Source organism: Penicillium chrysogenum, assembly GCF_028827035.1.
Source record: "Penicillium chrysogenum strain IBT 35668 chromosome Unknown utg000004l_segment0_segment0, whole genome shotgun sequence".
Classification (NCBI taxonomy): Eukaryota; Fungi; Ascomycota; class Eurotiomycetes; order Eurotiales; family Aspergillaceae; genus Penicillium; species Penicillium chrysogenum.
In genome coordinates, this window is record NW_026622752.1 from 1,943,117 (window position 1) to 1,960,175 (window position 17,059).

At 46.6% G+C, this 17,059-nt stretch overlaps 7 protein-coding genes across 7 annotated transcripts; 2 read left to right on the forward strand and 5 right to left on the reverse strand.

Moving 5' to 3' along the window:
- Positions 1–816: 816 nt before the first annotated feature.
- On the reverse strand, positions 817–4,967 carry N7489_006671 (uncharacterized protein; the record flags this gene model as incomplete). Its single annotated transcript, XM_056712421.1, has 14 exons — positions 817–1,048; positions 1,099–1,473; positions 1,539–1,622; positions 1,679–2,365; positions 2,428–2,478; positions 2,535–2,606; positions 2,663–2,786; positions 2,846–3,178; positions 3,232–3,394; positions 3,451–3,638; positions 3,689–4,192; positions 4,242–4,475; positions 4,548–4,827; positions 4,884–4,967. 14 exons carry the CDS (start codon positions 4,965–4,967, stop codon positions 817–819), a joined length of 3,411 nt encoding a protein of 1,136 aa, XP_056566136.1.
- A 1,461-nt stretch (positions 4,968–6,428) lies between these two features.
- N7489_006672 (sialidase family protein) lies at positions 6,429–7,670 on the reverse strand (the record flags this gene model as incomplete). Its single annotated transcript, XM_056712422.1, has 3 exons — positions 6,429–6,860; positions 6,917–7,082; positions 7,132–7,670. 3 exons carry the CDS (start codon positions 7,668–7,670, stop codon positions 6,429–6,431), a joined length of 1,137 nt encoding a protein of 378 aa, XP_056566137.1.
- Positions 7,671–8,512: 842 nt separating this feature from the next.
- Positions 8,513–9,562, forward strand: N7489_006673 (uncharacterized protein; the record flags this gene model as incomplete). Its single annotated transcript, XM_056712423.1, has 1 exon — positions 8,513–9,562. The coding sequence occupies one exon, from the start codon at positions 8,513–8,515 to the stop codon at positions 9,560–9,562; it is 1,050 nt and encodes a 349-aa protein (XP_056566138.1).
- A 236-nt stretch (positions 9,563–9,798) lies between these two features.
- On the reverse strand, positions 9,799–11,129 carry N7489_006674 (FAD-dependent oxidoreductase; the record flags this gene model as incomplete). Its single annotated transcript, XM_056712424.1, has 5 exons — positions 9,799–10,105; positions 10,203–10,606; positions 10,669–10,867; positions 10,926–11,045; positions 11,101–11,129. The coding sequence occupies 5 exons, from the start codon at positions 11,127–11,129 to the stop codon at positions 9,799–9,801; spliced, it is 1,059 nt and encodes a 352-aa protein (XP_056566139.1).
- A 1,156-nt stretch (positions 11,130–12,285) lies between these two features.
- Positions 12,286–12,513, forward strand: N7489_006675 (uncharacterized protein; the record flags this gene model as incomplete). Its single annotated transcript, XM_056712425.1, has 1 exon — positions 12,286–12,513. The coding sequence occupies one exon, from the start codon at positions 12,286–12,288 to the stop codon at positions 12,511–12,513; it is 228 nt and encodes a 75-aa protein (XP_056566140.1).
- Positions 12,514–13,048: 535 nt separating this feature from the next.
- N7489_006676 (class I SAM-dependent methyltransferase) lies at positions 13,049–14,608 on the reverse strand (the record flags this gene model as incomplete). Its single annotated transcript, XM_056712426.1, has 9 exons — positions 13,049–13,297; positions 13,351–13,705; positions 13,760–13,790; positions 13,841–13,866; positions 13,920–14,038; positions 14,090–14,222; positions 14,328–14,381; positions 14,431–14,465; positions 14,570–14,608. The coding sequence occupies 9 exons, from the start codon at positions 14,606–14,608 to the stop codon at positions 13,049–13,051; spliced, it is 1,041 nt and encodes a 346-aa protein (XP_056566141.1).
- Positions 14,609–16,248: 1,640 nt separating this feature from the next.
- N7489_006677 (DUF4149 domain-containing protein) lies at positions 16,249–16,951 on the reverse strand (the record flags this gene model as incomplete). The annotated part of the gene is made up of 4 exons (XM_056712427.1): positions 16,249–16,415; positions 16,480–16,768; positions 16,839–16,872; positions 16,923–16,951. 4 exons carry the CDS (start codon positions 16,949–16,951, stop codon positions 16,249–16,251), a joined length of 519 nt encoding a protein of 172 aa, XP_056566142.1.
- Positions 16,952–17,059: the final 108 nt, after the last annotated feature.

Below are 17,059 nucleotides of genomic sequence, written 5' to 3' on the forward strand. Positions count from 1 at the left end.
GGCTAGGGACAGTTTCCTCATCGGCTAGGACGCGCCTCGCTCAGGACGTTGAGGCATCAGAGAGCCCCCTTTTCAAGGTGGGGTTGGTGTACTCCCTGTCGTCAGCCCGTGACTCACAGTTCTTCAACCCGACCTAGCTGTGATTCGAACAAGCAACCTAACATTACCCTGCCCGGGGCACTTTCCATCTGAGCTATGGGGGTTGGGGGTTGCTATGTCTGGACTTAAAGTTCCCTTTATGCTCACTTTCCTTATCGTTCCTTCCTTATACAGAACTCCAGGGACGCTCTTACCTTGATATACCTAGGTAGTCCCTTCCTTCCTCATACAGAACTCTAGGGACGCTCTTACCTTATGGCAGTCCTTCCTTCCTATTTCAGAATGAGTGGTGCCTTCCAAGAGGCGTCATACCTACCTTTCTTCATCCTTATCTCCGAAACCCTCTTCTTGCAGAGCACCATGGATAGATATAGAACCTTGGAAGGCTCTTGCTTTGTATTTAACTCACACTAAACTGCAGGGTTTTCAGTGAAATCATAGGGGCTATCTGACATGGTCAATCCATCCCGTTTCTTCGCTTATATTTACGTGACGCTATTGAAAACCCAATTTAATTGTACTGGCGTCGGCCTTTGTCGCAGACGCGATCTTTGAAGTACTTCTATAGTTGAGTTATAGCCGTGACGAGGGGATCATTCTATTTGTGTTAGCCCCGATTGCAAGTGACGAGACTTGACAAGGCTGCGTAACTCGGTTGTTTTTGGTTTAAACTCTGGTGAAATTATCTCTGGCTTCAAATCACACGAGAAGGGCCGTCTATTCTTTGGAACTGTCATCAAACGCCTCCACTAAATTTCTAAATGCCGATCCCTCTTTTGATAAAAGCGCCTTGGGAGTATCGAATTCCACAATTTTCCCGCTTTCCAAGAGAGCAACTTTGTCAAAGTCCAAGACTGCATGCAGTTTATGCACTATAGCGATGACGGTTTGATTTTTGAAGTGCGTCCGAATGACTGTTTGCATGAGCGCATCTGTTTCCGAGTCCACACTGCAAGATCTCTTAATAAAAGGCCGTATATCCGTTGCTTTTCAACATACCTGCTAGTCGCCTCGTCCATAATGATGATATTGCTGGACTTGCAAAGTGCTCTCGCAAGGCAGAAAAGCTGCTGCTGCCCATGAGACAGTAAATCATCGGACATATCGATATCCAGTCCTCCTTTGAGTTGAATATGAGACCATAGATTGACTGCTTGTAGGGATTCAACGATTGCTTCATCAGTTGCATTTCCCTCGGGGTTGGCGTTTAGCCGTACGGTGCCATGGAGGAAAAAGGGTTGTTGCGGAATGGTGTTGATTCTGGACCGGACGTGTGACCTAGAGACTTTTGAAATGTCTATGTCATCAATGAGAATTGTGCCGCTATCCAGTTCAAGTATTCGCAGAATTGCCGAAACAACGGAGAATTTCCCACTAAAATACATGTATAGACTGGTGAGTGTTGACGCAACGAAACTTTGATCTGGGACAACACAAACCTGCCAGTTCTGCCACATAGAGCAATCTTCTCACCAGGCTGAATACTGAGATCAATTCCAGTAAGAACAGGACCCGAAGCGGTACTTAAAGACTGATCAGCATATATCCGAAGGAACCTAAGAAATCCACAAGAGCATACTCGTAAGACGCTGAAAGACCAGTAATATCAATCCCACCCTTCCGAGGCCAGTCTTCGGGAACCGTCTCTGTTTCGGAATCTAAATCCTCAGTTGTGACTTGTCGCACATATGAGCGAATTCTAGCAACGGCCCCGATCGAGGTTTCCAGTCCAATCCAGTCTGTAACAAGCATCTGAAGGGTGCCACTGAAGTTGACAATGTTGAACAACGCGATACCCAATAGATTCATGGAAGGGCTACCCTTCATCGAGATTGCGACAGCAACGACAATGACAGCAATACCGGCCACTATCAAGTCTAGCACAAGTCCAATCCAGCGCTGAATGCAATAAAGTAAATAGGAAGGACGTTGTGAAGCATCAAGGGCAATTTGATTACGCCGGTGGTAATCCTCGGTCCAGCCGTAGGCTCGAATGCTGGAGAGACCGTTGAGGGCTTCTAGGAATTGTGAGAATAAAGGTGCTTTGGCTTCGATGTCTAGCAGACGCATTTGACGAGAGGTCTGGACATAAAACTTTGCCACGTAGTATACCACCAAGACGCAGACTGGAATCACTGCTGCTGTGATGTAAGAAGAGCCAACAAAGACTAGGAATCCTTCTATCACACAGCTTAGCGCAGCATTGACTGTTAGCTCTAAGGCTGGAGGAAGCTCGTCGTCAATGAGTTCGAGGTCTTGGCTAAATCTGCAAGCAAGAAACCAGATCAATAAAATGAGCAAACCATTAAGGAAGGATAACACGCTGACCTGTTTGTGGTGTTTCCGATATCTGTAGAAGTAAGAAAAGAGGTTGTGGCTCTAGATCAAACGTCAAAACAGGTAATACCTAGCAGTTGTTGTTTGTCAATTCTTACCCCATTGTAGTACGCAAGAGAATCTCGTGGAACCGACGGGCTGTTCGGGGCTGTATGATCATGATGAGGATCCTATACAGAATTAGTCATAGAAGGAAAACCAATCCAATCCAATATTGTAATCATACCAAGTGCCAGCAAAGGTTGTTAGAAGCGAGAAGAAACTAAGTGCCACATATACACCCAACCAATAATAAACATGTTCGTTGGGGTGCTGCTCATTGGCACTAGTCCACCACTGCAGCCAGATTTCTGCGTAGATATTAGCAACGCGTGGAAACAGATGTTTAGGCAGCTTTGTTGAAGCTTACGAGGGAAGCTGAGGCCGAGAATAAAGAGAACACAACACGCAAGAAAGATCGACAGAAGAGGCCAGCCGATGTTCTGAAAATAAAACTTATAGACAGTCCAGTCGCCAGTTCGTCGACTTAAGTCCGTTGGTTGGTCATCCAAGTTCAATTCCCGCAATGTTTCGTCGTCCAATACAATATCGGGGGCTCGGACGGAGTTGACTGGGTGAATATTATCGGAAAGCATTCTAATATAGCCGTCGAAACCCATGAGATCACTATACGACCCATGTTGGGTGATTCTCCCATCCTTATCCAGCGCGATGACGTTATCGGCATATGGAAGATGATGCGCTGCAATAACCAGGTTAATGAATGGCTTGCACAGATATAGGGCGTATACGGACCTGAATTTGTTGCCATAATTACTGTCTGCCGAGAACGCCTGAGGCAACCATGTTCAGCAAACAAATTCTCGAGAATCATCTTTTCGGTCTCTCGATCAAGACCCGTGAGTGCGTCATCTAAAACAAGAACAGGTTCTTTCGAGTAAAGGGCTCGCGCAAGCGCCTAGAGGAGTGTTTGTTATTTCAGGTTTTATCATGTGCAGGGTTAGAGTTACATACCACACGTATTTGCTGTCCGCCACTTAGACGAGAACCGGAAACGCCGACTTTTGTCTGATCCCCCACAGGAAGTTGTTGGAAATCGGGTTGTAAACCGCATGACTTGGTAACCTGGTCGTACCAGGGTCGATCCCATGGCGATGCACCAACAATATTTTTCGGATTGTACCGAACGTGATCCATGGTGACTGGCTACAATATGCGGCATGATTGAAGCTGGTAGAGATCGAGCCAGAACATTCCGGGATCTCCCCCATGAGCATCTTCAAAAAAGTAGACTTGCCACTGCCAACAGCCCCAACAATCATTGTGATCTTGGACTCTTGGATGTTAATGTTCAGGCCTTTCAGTACCGGCTCAGTATCAATTGACCAAGCTGCAGAGACATTTCGGATGATAGCACAAGGTTCGATGTAATGTTCCCAGGCTGAGGAATCAGTTTCAAGCAGAGGCGCTGTGGTAGCATTTTGCGCTGATTGGGAATCTCGAGCATCGTGCTTTAGCCGATAGTCAACTCTTTCTTTTTCCATCAAGTGCTTTTGGATCCGCTGAAAGCAATTTACCACTGCCATCAGGTCTTCTGAGCCATTCACAATAGAGCCCATTGGTTGATCCAATAGGGAAAAGAGTGTTAGCGCAGAAAAGGCCAGGCCGTTTGTCAGTGTAGCTGTGTCATTTGCTCGGGCAAGAATAACATAAACACCAAATCCAAACACCGGGGCCAAGGATGAAGAGGTATACCCTATATAATTAGCAGTTTTTTGGCATCTCATAGCTGAAGCTGAACATACCCAGTGTAATACCCAATGCCCCGTAGAGTCGAAATGGAAACGAAGCATGAATTTCAGCAGATCGCAAATTTCGAAGACTGCTGGAGATGGTTTCCGTCAAGCCTGTCATCTTGATGTTTTTCATAACCGCAAGAACTTTTGAGGTAACTATCACCCGCTCCTCGACAGCCTCGAGCCAGATGCCTTGTGCTTTTCCACAGGCGACTGCCAGCGGCACACCTGCGGCCAAACATACTGATCCGTACCCAAGTCAACCAAACGGTTTTCTATAAGAAGAAGAAGAAGAAGAATATATTAAGTACGTACCGACAACAACCATGGTAGGAGCAATTGTCGCAATATTCAGCAGTCGTGCGAGCAGCCACAAGGCCAACGCAACCTCGATGAAGTTTGAGTATACCTCGTGCACCTCTCTAAGACCACTTCCAATTCGTTCGATATCCGTACTCATCAACGTAATGGGAGCGGTATCCGAGATAGCCGTAGTGCTCATCCGCAAAGTTTTGTTAAAGATCAGCGTGACTAAACTTCCTCGAACCATAGTAATAACGCGGTATGTCTTGTGCTCGTAAGCAGCATATGAGATCTATAGGTGGTACTAGAATTAGTAGAGTCTCCATCAAGCCATGAAGTTTTACATACGGCAATCCCGAGATACACAATGGCGTAGGCGCCGATGAGCCCATAGGCATAGTTAGCGGAGTTAACGTGTTCTGGTTCGGTCATAAAATTGAGTACGCGCTCGACGAGAAATGGCTGCGCAAAGCAAAATCCCGTATATGCCAGCCGGGGTATAACACCCTCAAAAAAGGCCCATTTGTAGTGAGATATGAAGGTCCATAACAGTGAATTTTGATGATACTTGTTGGCTGGGGTCTTGATTAACTCATCGTATGACCAAAAAATTGAATCTCAAAATTTCACCTTTGTCCCATCTTTCAAGGAGAGAGCGTGGACTTGAAGCAGCTCTGAGGTCGTTGTCGAGAGCAGGAAGACTGTCAACTTTCAAAATATCTTTTGACCCGCGCCAAAGTAGTTCATTTAGCCACCAAAATATAGCGCGATTCAGCACGCCACTGGTCGACTCAATCGGGCTGTTTTCGTATCTCTTTTTCAGCAAAGATCTCTTTTCTGTTGCCTCAAATCCGAGAATGGTCGCTTTGGTAACCCATGATATAGCAAAAAGTACTTTCAGAGTTTGACTAATGGGCATGAAATATAGAGTTCGAAGGCGTACGAGGTCGAAGAGCAAGGTAAATACAAGGAAGACATTGATCACTGTGGATGGGCGTATGGAGCGGAGGTGCTCCAGATGAGATAAGTAGGCCAGCAAAAGGGAAATGATCACAGTCACAAAAGTTGTAAGCACAGTTGCTCTTGTTTTGAGTGTGGATTGACACCAGAGAGCTAGCAGGATCATATGGCATCCTGTGTAGAACAGCCACGATAACTGCGCGATGCTGGTTAGGGCAAGGAACATGGGGATATAGAAGAGCTTGGGGATAGGGCGTTATACCTCCTTTGTGGCATACAACCATGACCGGTTGACCTTTTCAGGGACAGCCCATAGCTTCCAAATGCGAATAGATGCTGCAAAACAAACAAGAACAATCGGCCCGAGTGTGAGAATACTCTCTTCAAACAAGAGGGTGAAGTCAAACCCATGCAGACAAGAAGGAGCGACAATTGGGCCAAAAGCGTCCTCCTCCACAGAGCAGTCTAACATGGCTGTCTATCGAGCAGTCGCGTATGCGTAAATGCCAAGATGAAGCTTCCAAGGCTGATCTGAAAAGAGAAATAGCTATAGAAATCGCTGGTGCCTAAAATATGCGACAGGGACCTTCTGACTCACACTCCAACTGCAACACGCATCCTTAGAATTGATGACATCTAAAATAATTATTATTGTGTCGCGTATCTCAGTGACTCATTGGTGAACCAGCCGTATTGCAGGTGTACATGTGTGGGCTTAATAATGGTTGTTCACAGGCGATGGAGTGACGAACGAAGATCATATTTACAACAGTCTCTAGTATTTCGCAAAATCAAGATCTCTTCTCAACAAATATCAGAGATGCAACCGACGTATCTAACAATGGGTCACATCAATCACAATTATCAAACGATTATAACAGCAATTGAACGTGCCTAGTATGAGGGGTCCGCCGCCATAAATTGTCTTTTGGTTTACAATACTTCTTTCAAGTCCATCACACTTACAGAGACCCGGTTGTTCTCGCCAAGTAGCACTCCAGCAGAGTTCACGACCAGGTATCGACCTCCATCCTCCGACAACACGCGTAGAGCCCGCGTGTAGCCGTGTTCTTCAGGACAGGGGATCTCTGTCCACTCTCCTTCTCCAAGAGCTTTGTTAATGAACAAAGTACCCTGTGTACCGGAGCTGACAATAATGGTGCCATTTTCACCACCGTATGGTGTCCATACAGCGTACGGCGAAGATGTTGGCTGAGTACCACTAGAGACAACCAGACGCTGTCCCGGGGCGGAGGCAATATTCTCGGGGTCGGACGACAAACGGTAGTAAAGAGGGAAGGAGTAGGTTTCTGTACCAAAGAAGGAACCATATTCATAGACGTAGAAGTATTGACCGTTCGGGAGCTAGAAACGTTAGCATTTTCCGAGAACGGCACAGACATGTCTTCCGTTTAGCTTACCTTAGTCACAACTGGCATGCCAGGTCGGTCGGTATAAGTAGGATAGGTGACATCTTCCACAACAGGTCCCCAGTTCTTCAGATCATTCGTGACCTGGTGGACCATTGTCTGTCCGTAGGTTGCATTATCCCGCTGATCCGAGTAATAACAAATCAACTTGCCCTTGCTGCAAAGGGAGTTAGTGAGATATTTCAACGAAGAATAGAAGAACATACTTGGCAAGTAGGAATGGCTCCCACACAGGAGTGAGTCCATTGTTTGGCCGTGCCTCTCCTCCGGCGGCAATATGGCTAACAAAGTCCCAAGTCATGCCATCGTCCTGTGACGCGTACAGAACTATGTCTGTGGACGACAGGTCAGTCGGAATGCTACTACCGGCTAGGAGTAGAGTGCCCTTTTTGAATGAGCCGACGCGCTCGGGCAAGGAGTAGAGGAACGGCTGGTAACGCAAGCCATATCCATTGACAGTGTCATGGACCCTGGAGATCTCGTTCCAGGTCTTTCCGTGATCCTTGGAGCGGTAGATGGGGAAGTAGACCGCGGGTGGCTCTGGAGAGTAGTTTTCCCATGTTGCAAGAAGGTCACCATTTGGAAGCTGCTCGTTACGGGGGTAAAGCGTCCTCGGAACGATATAGTCGGAAGGTGGTGAGAAGATAGTCACATTTGTGAGCGAGGTAGGAGAAGACTGCTTGGAGCGCGGAATTGTCGCCGCAGCCGCAGCCGCAGCAAAAGCAAGAACCTGTGGAATCCTCATATTTGGTATGCCGGAGCTAACTGGTATTCTACTACCTTCATTGGAAGCATTGTCCTGCTTTTATACCTCAATTCTCTCAAAAATTAAAGTTGATTCTTAAAGTAGTATACAGTACTCCGGCGCTATCCCACCGGAATTAACCTTATTGTGGACTAATCCGAGGGGTAGTTCATCTGAAGAATTTCCATCAATTACGGCGATCGTAAATAATCCGGGGAAATCTCAAAATGACGACATTAATTGCCGAGATCTCATGTGACAGCACGTGACAGCACGTGATGACCCTCCAAGCTCCAAGGTCTCAGGGGAGAGTGTTTCTTCCCCTGAAACCTTCCATGCCGTGGTACGGGGTAGTCAATCTGAGCTCTGAGCATGGATTCCTAAGTAGGGGGCTATACCTCACAAAGATCGGAGGACAACCTCGTATTGACAATATCCTTCGAAATTTGAACTTTTTGAAGTCCACGCCAATTGGGCAGCACAAGTCTCCAGGCAGTTTGGCCCCCACCATCCACAGCCAAATTTAGTAATGCCCAAAAAGTTGACCAATGGTGATCGTCGATCTACCATCCCGTGCGAACTATGTTGCCTATCAGCACACAGCCTTCGAGCATCGCCATGTTTTGCTGGCAACCAACATGCTTCAAAATGATTGATTGGGAGAAAATCCATATCCCCGTTTAGCCTAGGGCTGACTTAATATGGGAGACTTATTTACCTTGGATTTCTTCCACTTTTCTCATTTGACTCCAGTCTTTTAGGATTTCACCTTTCTCCGAGACATCCAAGACATCCAAGACAAATTATCCTTTCCAAGCACTAAAAGTCGATTTTGTCCGAAAATGGTACCCACCGAGTTCGCACATCGGCCAAAAGGCCAGTTGAAGGGGAAACTGCAGCGATCGACAAGGGACCTCGTCGGTCGTTCAACGACCATGTGGGATAATTCAAAAGATCGCTACCATCAATCTACAATGGAAATATGGCACAAGTCGGCAGGCACATTAAATGATTCGAAAGATCGGTGTCATCAGTCAGTTAAATTGATGCTATATCGATCGGTGTCGAAATGGAACCAATCAGCAGATCAGTTACACCGGGTAGCTCGTCTTGAAGACACGATACCATATGTTCCAGCGCGCGATGAACAAACCGAAGAGCAAACACCCCCGCAATCCCGATTCTACTCCCGGGAATTCAATTCGCAATCAACAGCCTCATCGCCAAACCCAAAGACCATATCACCCTCCACACAAGCGGCATCAATCAAATCTACCTCGGTCATCGGACCTTCACTTTCTCCGGAGGAGCAGATCAGAGTGTTTCACGAAGCAACTGTACCCGTCAATTCCACGGTGAAACAGGCAAGACAGTTGCGGGATGACAAAAGAACGGCCCTGGGTGAGATCGAGCTTGAGTGGGTCAACTCGACCATCACCGATGCCGAAAATGCCGCAAATGACTTGGCCGCGTTTGTGAAGCAGTTTAAACAAACCAGCCCCCAATACCGCAGCAGCTGGAAGCGTCGTGACTATGAAGTTGCCCTGAAAAAGCAATCCCACATGCTTCTTTCTCATAGCAAAGTCAAGGCGATTCTTAGTCACCTTGGCTCACTACAAACAACTTTGGGCAAGAATGAAGGTTTTTTCTCTCCGTCTGAGGTTTCGACGGTTCTTCCCCCGATTTCAGAACTTCCGTGCGAGACGAGTGTCATATCGGTCTTCGAACTTCCATGTATATCCCCTGCGAAAACTGAGCGACCTATCCCGAAAATCGTGGTGACACATTATGACGGTGATCGTGATGATAATGAAACATACTCCCATGCCGATGAAAGTCCTCCCCTAAGCCACGAGGCAAATGGAATGAATAGCATGGCAGAGTTACCGTGATTGCATCACTACATCACTTGCGAAGGTTGGATAAGGAGCGATATGATTGTTCTGTAGCTTATGACGATCCCACACGAATAAACGAATAACGAATCAAAATCTCAGTTCTATATCTTATATCAAGGTTCCAATTTGCATCTTGTCTCGTCTCAATCCAGTCATCCCGTCTGGTCAATGAAATCTATGGTAAAGACTACACCGCAAAAAGACATCCGAAGTGGCAGTGGGAATAACATCTAAAGATGGGACTGAACTTCAAGTGCGGTTATCTCCTCAATCACAGTGTTGACTGCCTCAACCGCCATTCCGTATCCAGCCTGGTAGCCGGTCCCACCAGCGCCATAGTTATGGACAACAACCCCCCAGCGTCCCGCGTCACCTACTTTCACGCTCTCCCTGGCAACACGAGCGCCGCCCTTGCGAGATGGGCGCAACCCAGCAAATGCACCAAGAATCTCAGTCTCATCTGAGTTTAGAACTGGAAGCAAAGCCGTCGTTCGTGCCAAAATTGACTCTGTCTCTTCTCCGAAGGTATCCGGTGTACTGTCGATATAGTTCAGGTACTGTCACATGGAACACCTAAGAGAAAACAACAATGGACGGATGTTGTTTGGCAAAGGGCGGGGAGGAGCCTACTTACCCAACATTCTTTTGCATGAAGCCACCAAGAATCACGTTTCCATTCGAGTATGGTCGAGGAATAACGTAGGTTTCATAGTCCTTACCATGTCTCATGATGTTATGTTGAACATGAGGTGCTCTTGCAAGTAGAATCTGACCTCTGGTGGGAAAGCACTTTGAGTCTTGGACTCCCGGTAACTCTTTTGCTGCATTACCGGTGCAGTTAAATACCACCTTCGTGTCCTTGCTGAGATAGCCGGATGAGAGTTGGGGCAACTTTTTGCGAATGACTTGCACTCCGTATTCTTCATTAAGCTTCTTGAACAAATACCGAAGGTGCATTGGTGCGTTGAGAGTTATTGTTGTGAACTTTACGCCAAATGCAACACCCGCTGGCAAGTCTTGTGTGGCAATCTTCTTGAACTGTCCAATGGCAATGTCGATAAGCATATCTGGGATAAACAAAAAAGCCATTCATAACTCACATCTTTAAGATATGCGGCCATAGAGTCGATCTTTTCACGGGATGGTAGCTCATCCCAATACTCCACCGAAGGTGTTTCCTTCACATACGCATTCTGGCCATCCTTGGCTGCAAGATCGAGAAGATGCATATACCCAAGCTTGTCCCATCTCAACGCATTCGGGTCACTTGCAGAAATAGCGGAAAAATTGGCACCAGCCCTGAACGCCCAGGTTAATCTTTTGTGAATGTGAACTAGCAGCAGGAGTTCCAACAAACCATGGTGAAGTGTAATTTATCGAAGTATCTCCTGGAAGATGTTCTGCAATTATGGTCGTGTACCGGCCATAGCCCTTTTCAGCAAGAAGGAGGGCTACATTTAGCCCGATCACGCCGGCCCTTAGGAATATCAGCATCAACACTCCGAAACAGTCGCGTTTTGGCTCCCACTTACCCAATGATCACTACATATTCACTTTTCATATTTCCGAGCGGATTTATTGCCACTGAGTGAAATCGGACTTCTTTATTTGCCTCTTGTCTGCTACCCTAGAGAATCTTAAATACTTCACAACCAAGGACAGCTTTTTAGATTATATGGTCTGTCAGGATGTTGACTTGAACCGCGGCGAAGTCCGCGGTCAATCGCCCGCGGGCCGGTCAAGGTGCTCTGATTGGCGGCATGGCTATAGAGATGGTCGGGGACAAGCGGTATCGCTTTTTATTGGTCAATAGTACTCTAACCTTGAAGAGTAAGGGACAATGATTTCAACGACCGATGGATAACTATCATACGGCTATGGAGCTAACCCATAAAGCACTCTCTCCATGTGTTTAAGGGCTTGAGCCAACTATGCCCAAATTCTGGAAAGAATAGAGGGCTATACAGGGTAAACTCTATGCTTCCTTTTTCGACTATGTCTTCTCTACGATCACTTCAATTTTTCTAAGCTATATATTAATAAATCACCGCGCCGTGGGTCAGAGCTTTTTCATAGACCACTCTAATCCTACGGCAGACTTCTGCCGTTCACGATAAGCACATCTCCGCTCAAGAGATGATCACTTGGAATATACGACTGCCGTTCCGAGACATTACCAGAGTCTTCTGTATAAACTACGTTCTAATTCGGCGGACACCCCCGCTTCATAGGTACATTGTAACTGTCTCCTTCTCCCGTCGCACCTCTCTCTCTCCCCCTACGAGGTACTTCCCTCCTCCATTCCTATCCGCTTTCTCCAATGGTGCATATTGCCGTCCTCATTGGTCATCTCCAGTCACATGACGAGATATGTGTAGTTTGATAGCCAACAGCAGACAGTCGTCTGGCGTGAAGATAAGAACTCGCTAGTCCAATACTACATAGCCATGATCTCATACAATGGCAATTCTAAAAACAATTTGAAGATTTGAAGCTTTCAAAACTCAAATGGGGAAAAAAATCAAACAAATGCCTCAGGGTAGACACAAGGAGATACCTCGGCGGTGATATCTCGGTAGTCGGTCGGGTGAGACTCGGTTCATAATTTTCTACCTGACATGGATGTCATTCTTATCTAGGTAGATATAAAGTCTGCGAAATCGCCCAAATACAACTTTGAAGTAGAAATCGATAATTTCAAAGTCTATCAAGACAATATGTCCGAAAATATTGATACACGAGATTCTACCCCTAAAATAAGCAAGTCACAGTCTTCCTCCGAGGATCTCAACGCCACCCAGGAAAAGTCACATCCTTCACCTCTCCAGCGCTTGAAGAAACAATGGAAGGAGATCAAAAAGGAGTGGGGACCTCTCATGGCGGCCAAAGAGGACTGGGATGACGAGTACACCTTCCCACCCGGCCGTTATTCTGGGCAAAGATAGCTTGACAATGGTGAGGTCCTCCCACATACATCATGCTCGAACTTATTATCTAATGCTGTTTCGAAGAAACCTTGGAACATACAAGTCTCAGCATTTTTGCCAAGGCGGCAAAATAGTGGAACTTGTGTTCAACCTAGGGACCGCCAGTCCTAATACTTCGCCGATCATCGCCATGCAAAATGTGCGATCTTCCTATCATCCCGACCCCGAGTGCTTTCCACATGCATCCATGATACCGACGAAAAATTTTCAAAATAATGGCGTTTGCTTTGCGGAACATTGGCGGGGATTATCTTCCAACATGGCGTTACCCTTCTTTCGGTCACATTTTGCTGGCGGACTTCCTGGGATGTTGAGGATTTGGCTGTTTCCTCCAAGATATACATACATCCCCTCTTGATAACTCATAATTCATAATATCCTAATGCGCATTAATTACATCTAAGTAACTAGTTAACTAAAGCTCCGTGACACGCTTAACTGTAAATTCAGATCCATGGAACGTCTGGGACATAAATTTTCTAGTTCATACAGATTAGGCAGCCACAGGTCCTCCCGGTTTCTGACCGTAAACCACCCGCAAGTTCGTGTACAAGTGATATGACGTATCCCGCAGCTCCATTCGAATTCCTGCCAACAGCCCTTCAATCTCGGAACGTGTCCACCCAAGCACTCTTGAAAACAGCGCGTATGTGTAAATAGGCATAGCTTCAAGCATATTAAGCTGATGGTACCGACCAAGCTCCTTGAGCTTGGGGTCTTTGGGCCATGGACTTTGGGGCAGCTATTGACTAATAAGCATGGTGCTCCATCTTTACCAAGGATGGCGGAACATACCTTGTAAACATCTTCTTTGACATTCACGAACCCGACCTTCACCATCCGCTCTTTCCAGGATGGTGAAGATGTCATGTCCTTGCCGAACATGCGCGATGATTCGTGCATGTGCTTGATGGAAATCATAAGATTGGTTGCCTTGAGGTGAGTTCCATCGTCTGAATAAGTGTTGACGTCGAAGCTCGCCATTTCAAGCCATCCATTGGGATTCAGGTTGTCGAGTGCTTGTCTGAAGAGAAGGTCATGGTCACGGATGGAACCTTCCAATTCGCGCCCATGGATATAGTCAAATGGTTTGCTGTATGACCATGGTTGTTCAAAGTCGTCAATCTCGAAGCGGCAGTTTGGAGGCACCCTGGACATATATCAATATCATATAAGGGGCCAATATAGTAGCAGTGGAGCGTACCATGATGGCTGAATAGCGCTTAGGTCAATTCCTATTTCCATTAGCCAACGTTTTGATCGGGCTGTAGACAGATGCCCGTACCAATCACCTGTGAGTTTGGGTTTGTACTATATTGCTCGTCAGGGGCGGATTTGAATGGATATCTTGGAAATCAACGTACTCTGCATACTCGATCGCCCATAAGCCTGTTCCTGTGCCGAGATCTAACACTCGCTTCGGATCTTTGACTGGTGCTTTGAGCAGTTCTCCTTTGAGGAGCATTAAGTAAATGTGGTGGCTCTATTGCTTATTAAAATTTTGTGTGGTCGGATTCAACAAGTGGAGACTAACCAGATCAAGGCGATCTTGTTCCCGTTCGTCATTTGGCTGTTTGAATATTAGTTTGAGAGAGGCACTAGGCGTTATCAGGGTCATGTACCAGAAGATATTCTCCTTCGTGGTATGAATGATACCTGCGACCGTTCTATATCTGATCAGCACAGTTCGTGATCAAGTCGCGATGTAACACACTTCATATCTGCGATTATTAGCAACCATTTGGACAGAGGATTCGGGAACCTTAACATACTGATAGTCTAGCACACTCGAGGTCACACTTGTGGTGTAACTGGCGTTGTCGAGTCTATTATCATTAGTAGGATATACACATCGCCACTGGTCACTGGTCTTACGAGTCAGAGTATAATGAGGACCCGTCAATGTCGGACTGATGATGTTAGTTAGATAAGCAGAGGGAATGACGCGCAAGAAGAAAAAGAACAACTAAAAAAAAAAAAAAAAAAAAAAAGAGAGATTTCATGAAATACTAACCTCGGGCTCGACCGGGTCGTGGTGCGTATCCTGATCCATATTCGATTCCGATCTACAAGACAGCACAAGAACGCAGAAAAGCGCGTTGTAGACGGTGAAAGAGAGAAAAAGTGAAAAGTGAAGACTGCAAGCACACCGACTGCAGTCCGATGACCCCCTTATGACCCCTCTGTCTTCAAAGCAGCTGTTAGCGTCCCAGATTGTCGGGTCTAGGGTTACCACGTTGTATCCAACGATCATCCACGCCGTCAGCCGGATAAGTATGTTGTGCTCCGTAGTTGTACTCCTTCGAGTAAAGAAGGCTGCCCCAGCGTACCTTTTCCTTAGTTTCTGGAGTACATATCCCGTGTAACGGCTTTCGATGGGCGTTAGTTGGATGTTCTAAGTGGTTCGAGAACAGCTAGCGTATTGATCGCTCTAAGCTGATTAGCCCACTGCTGTGCGATGATCCGCAGGACCGAAAAGGGACTGGTGCACGGCCAATCAGAGGTGCAGTGCATCGGGTTGAGGTCCACAGCTGTAATTCGCGCCAGCCACGCTCCCATTGGATTTGGACAATACCGACTCCGTATGTACCAAGAATCTAGCAATAGCTTAACTATATGCTGTATATAATATCCCAAGGTCGTGTTGGATATCTTGGATTGAAACTGCAAAGTCGAACTACCCAAATCAAGTCCGCGACCACATTAGGGAGTGGGGCGAGCAACGTAAGTGCTTGTACGTACTTTTGCCCTCGTATCCATATAACAGAAATTTGTTCAATTCGCTAGTCACAAATAATTGACACCACTCGGTCCCGACAGCTTGGTTGTTCGCCACTGGACAGCGGAAGCGAAGAAAACACTCCGGAAATCAGTCCACTCACCGTAATGGTAGTCGCTCCAGCCCAAGTTTCAATATTTCCGGGACTTGAGAAATTGTGATCCGTAACGCATCTATGCGGTCTGGTATGCAAGTTATTATGTGCATAGCTATGCCGGTTGTACAACATTAGGGATGCATATGTCCCCGGTATTCTAGCTGTACTCCGTAGTGTTCTGAACTCGAGCTTTTGGTTTGAGGCCTAATCACGTGTTAGGGTGAGACAAGTGATCGGAAAGGCCCAGAGCTACATGTACTTATGTACTTATGTACTTATGGCCCAAGGCGCACTATGAGGGACTCAACAGTGCGGTACAACCCTAGTCTGTCCCCGGGGCCATCGCAACCATTGATTAATCTGGTGACCATTTCCCCCTCGCTGTACAAAGTACCAGGTAGTGCTTATAGGCGACGAAGCAGCTAATCCCAAATAACCCTCAGCATATATAAATGCATACAGTGCAAACACTATATCTAATATGTTATGCATAAATCATCAATGGAAAATGCGCTACATCAGGCTAGTCCCGCATTTGTAAATCAATCAATTGCTGGATGTGTGACGAAAAACGTTTTATCCCCGTGAAAACGGCGGTTTTTGGTTGGCCAGTATTTCCCCGGATACTGTTGGGTAACCACACGGGTTCACTTGGGCAGGTTTAACTAGTTCTTCAGTTGACCATTAAATGGTCAAATGGATCATATATTTCCATTTATACAGTAACTAGACAAGAGGGGCCCATGAACGAAATGTGCACAAGGGTTATATGCATCGAACCTCCTATTGATTATCGCGATTGATTGCTGTTGTCAAATTACTCAAGTCTCTTGCTTAGCACGGCACCGTACCAGATCGTAGCAACCAGACTGACCAAGTTGACCAAGCTTGAGATGCCATGCACACGGCCGAACTTTTTGTTCAGGGCCAGCATCTCCTTGGAGTGAGGCGCCGGGTCGTAGCTCCTCTTTCCATCACGGGTTTCTGCGAAGGTTAGAAAATTCAATTGACTCTTTTACACGAAACATAGTGCCAGCAGCTAACGTACCTTGATGCTTGCGCTTGCGCATCACATTGGTGGTGATGGGACGTAACACGAACATGTTCACCAACCCGGTTACTGTCACGGTTGCCAAAGGCAAGAGGGTGTTAAGGCGGTTCTCAGGTGCAGTGAGACCAGACAGACCCAAGGCCTGTCCGCCGTGGGAAGCGGTCAAGGCGACCACTACAGGCAGCGCACTTTGCAGTGAGAAGTAGATGGGAAAGATGGCGGTCTGCAGACTAGCAAATTGGGGCCGCGGAAGGGCACGGAAAGAAACGAAGCCTCCGACAAAGGACTTTAAATATGTTAGACAACACTTTTTAGAGAGGGCGATTCTATATCCGCCCGGTTCAGATTGGTCTCACCTGGTAGAACTGTGTCCCTAAAAGGGTGCCGTAGCTATCTCATTTATTAGCTCACAAGCCATGATTCTGCACCAACGAACAAACCTCAAAACGTGGTAGGGGCGAGGATCCATGATTTCGGATATGTTATGACCTAAGGAGAGTTGAGTTGGCGATAAAGTCGATGTGAAGTTGCATCGAGGGGAAGAAGTGGCAGTTATCGCTACGATCCAATTCTTAAT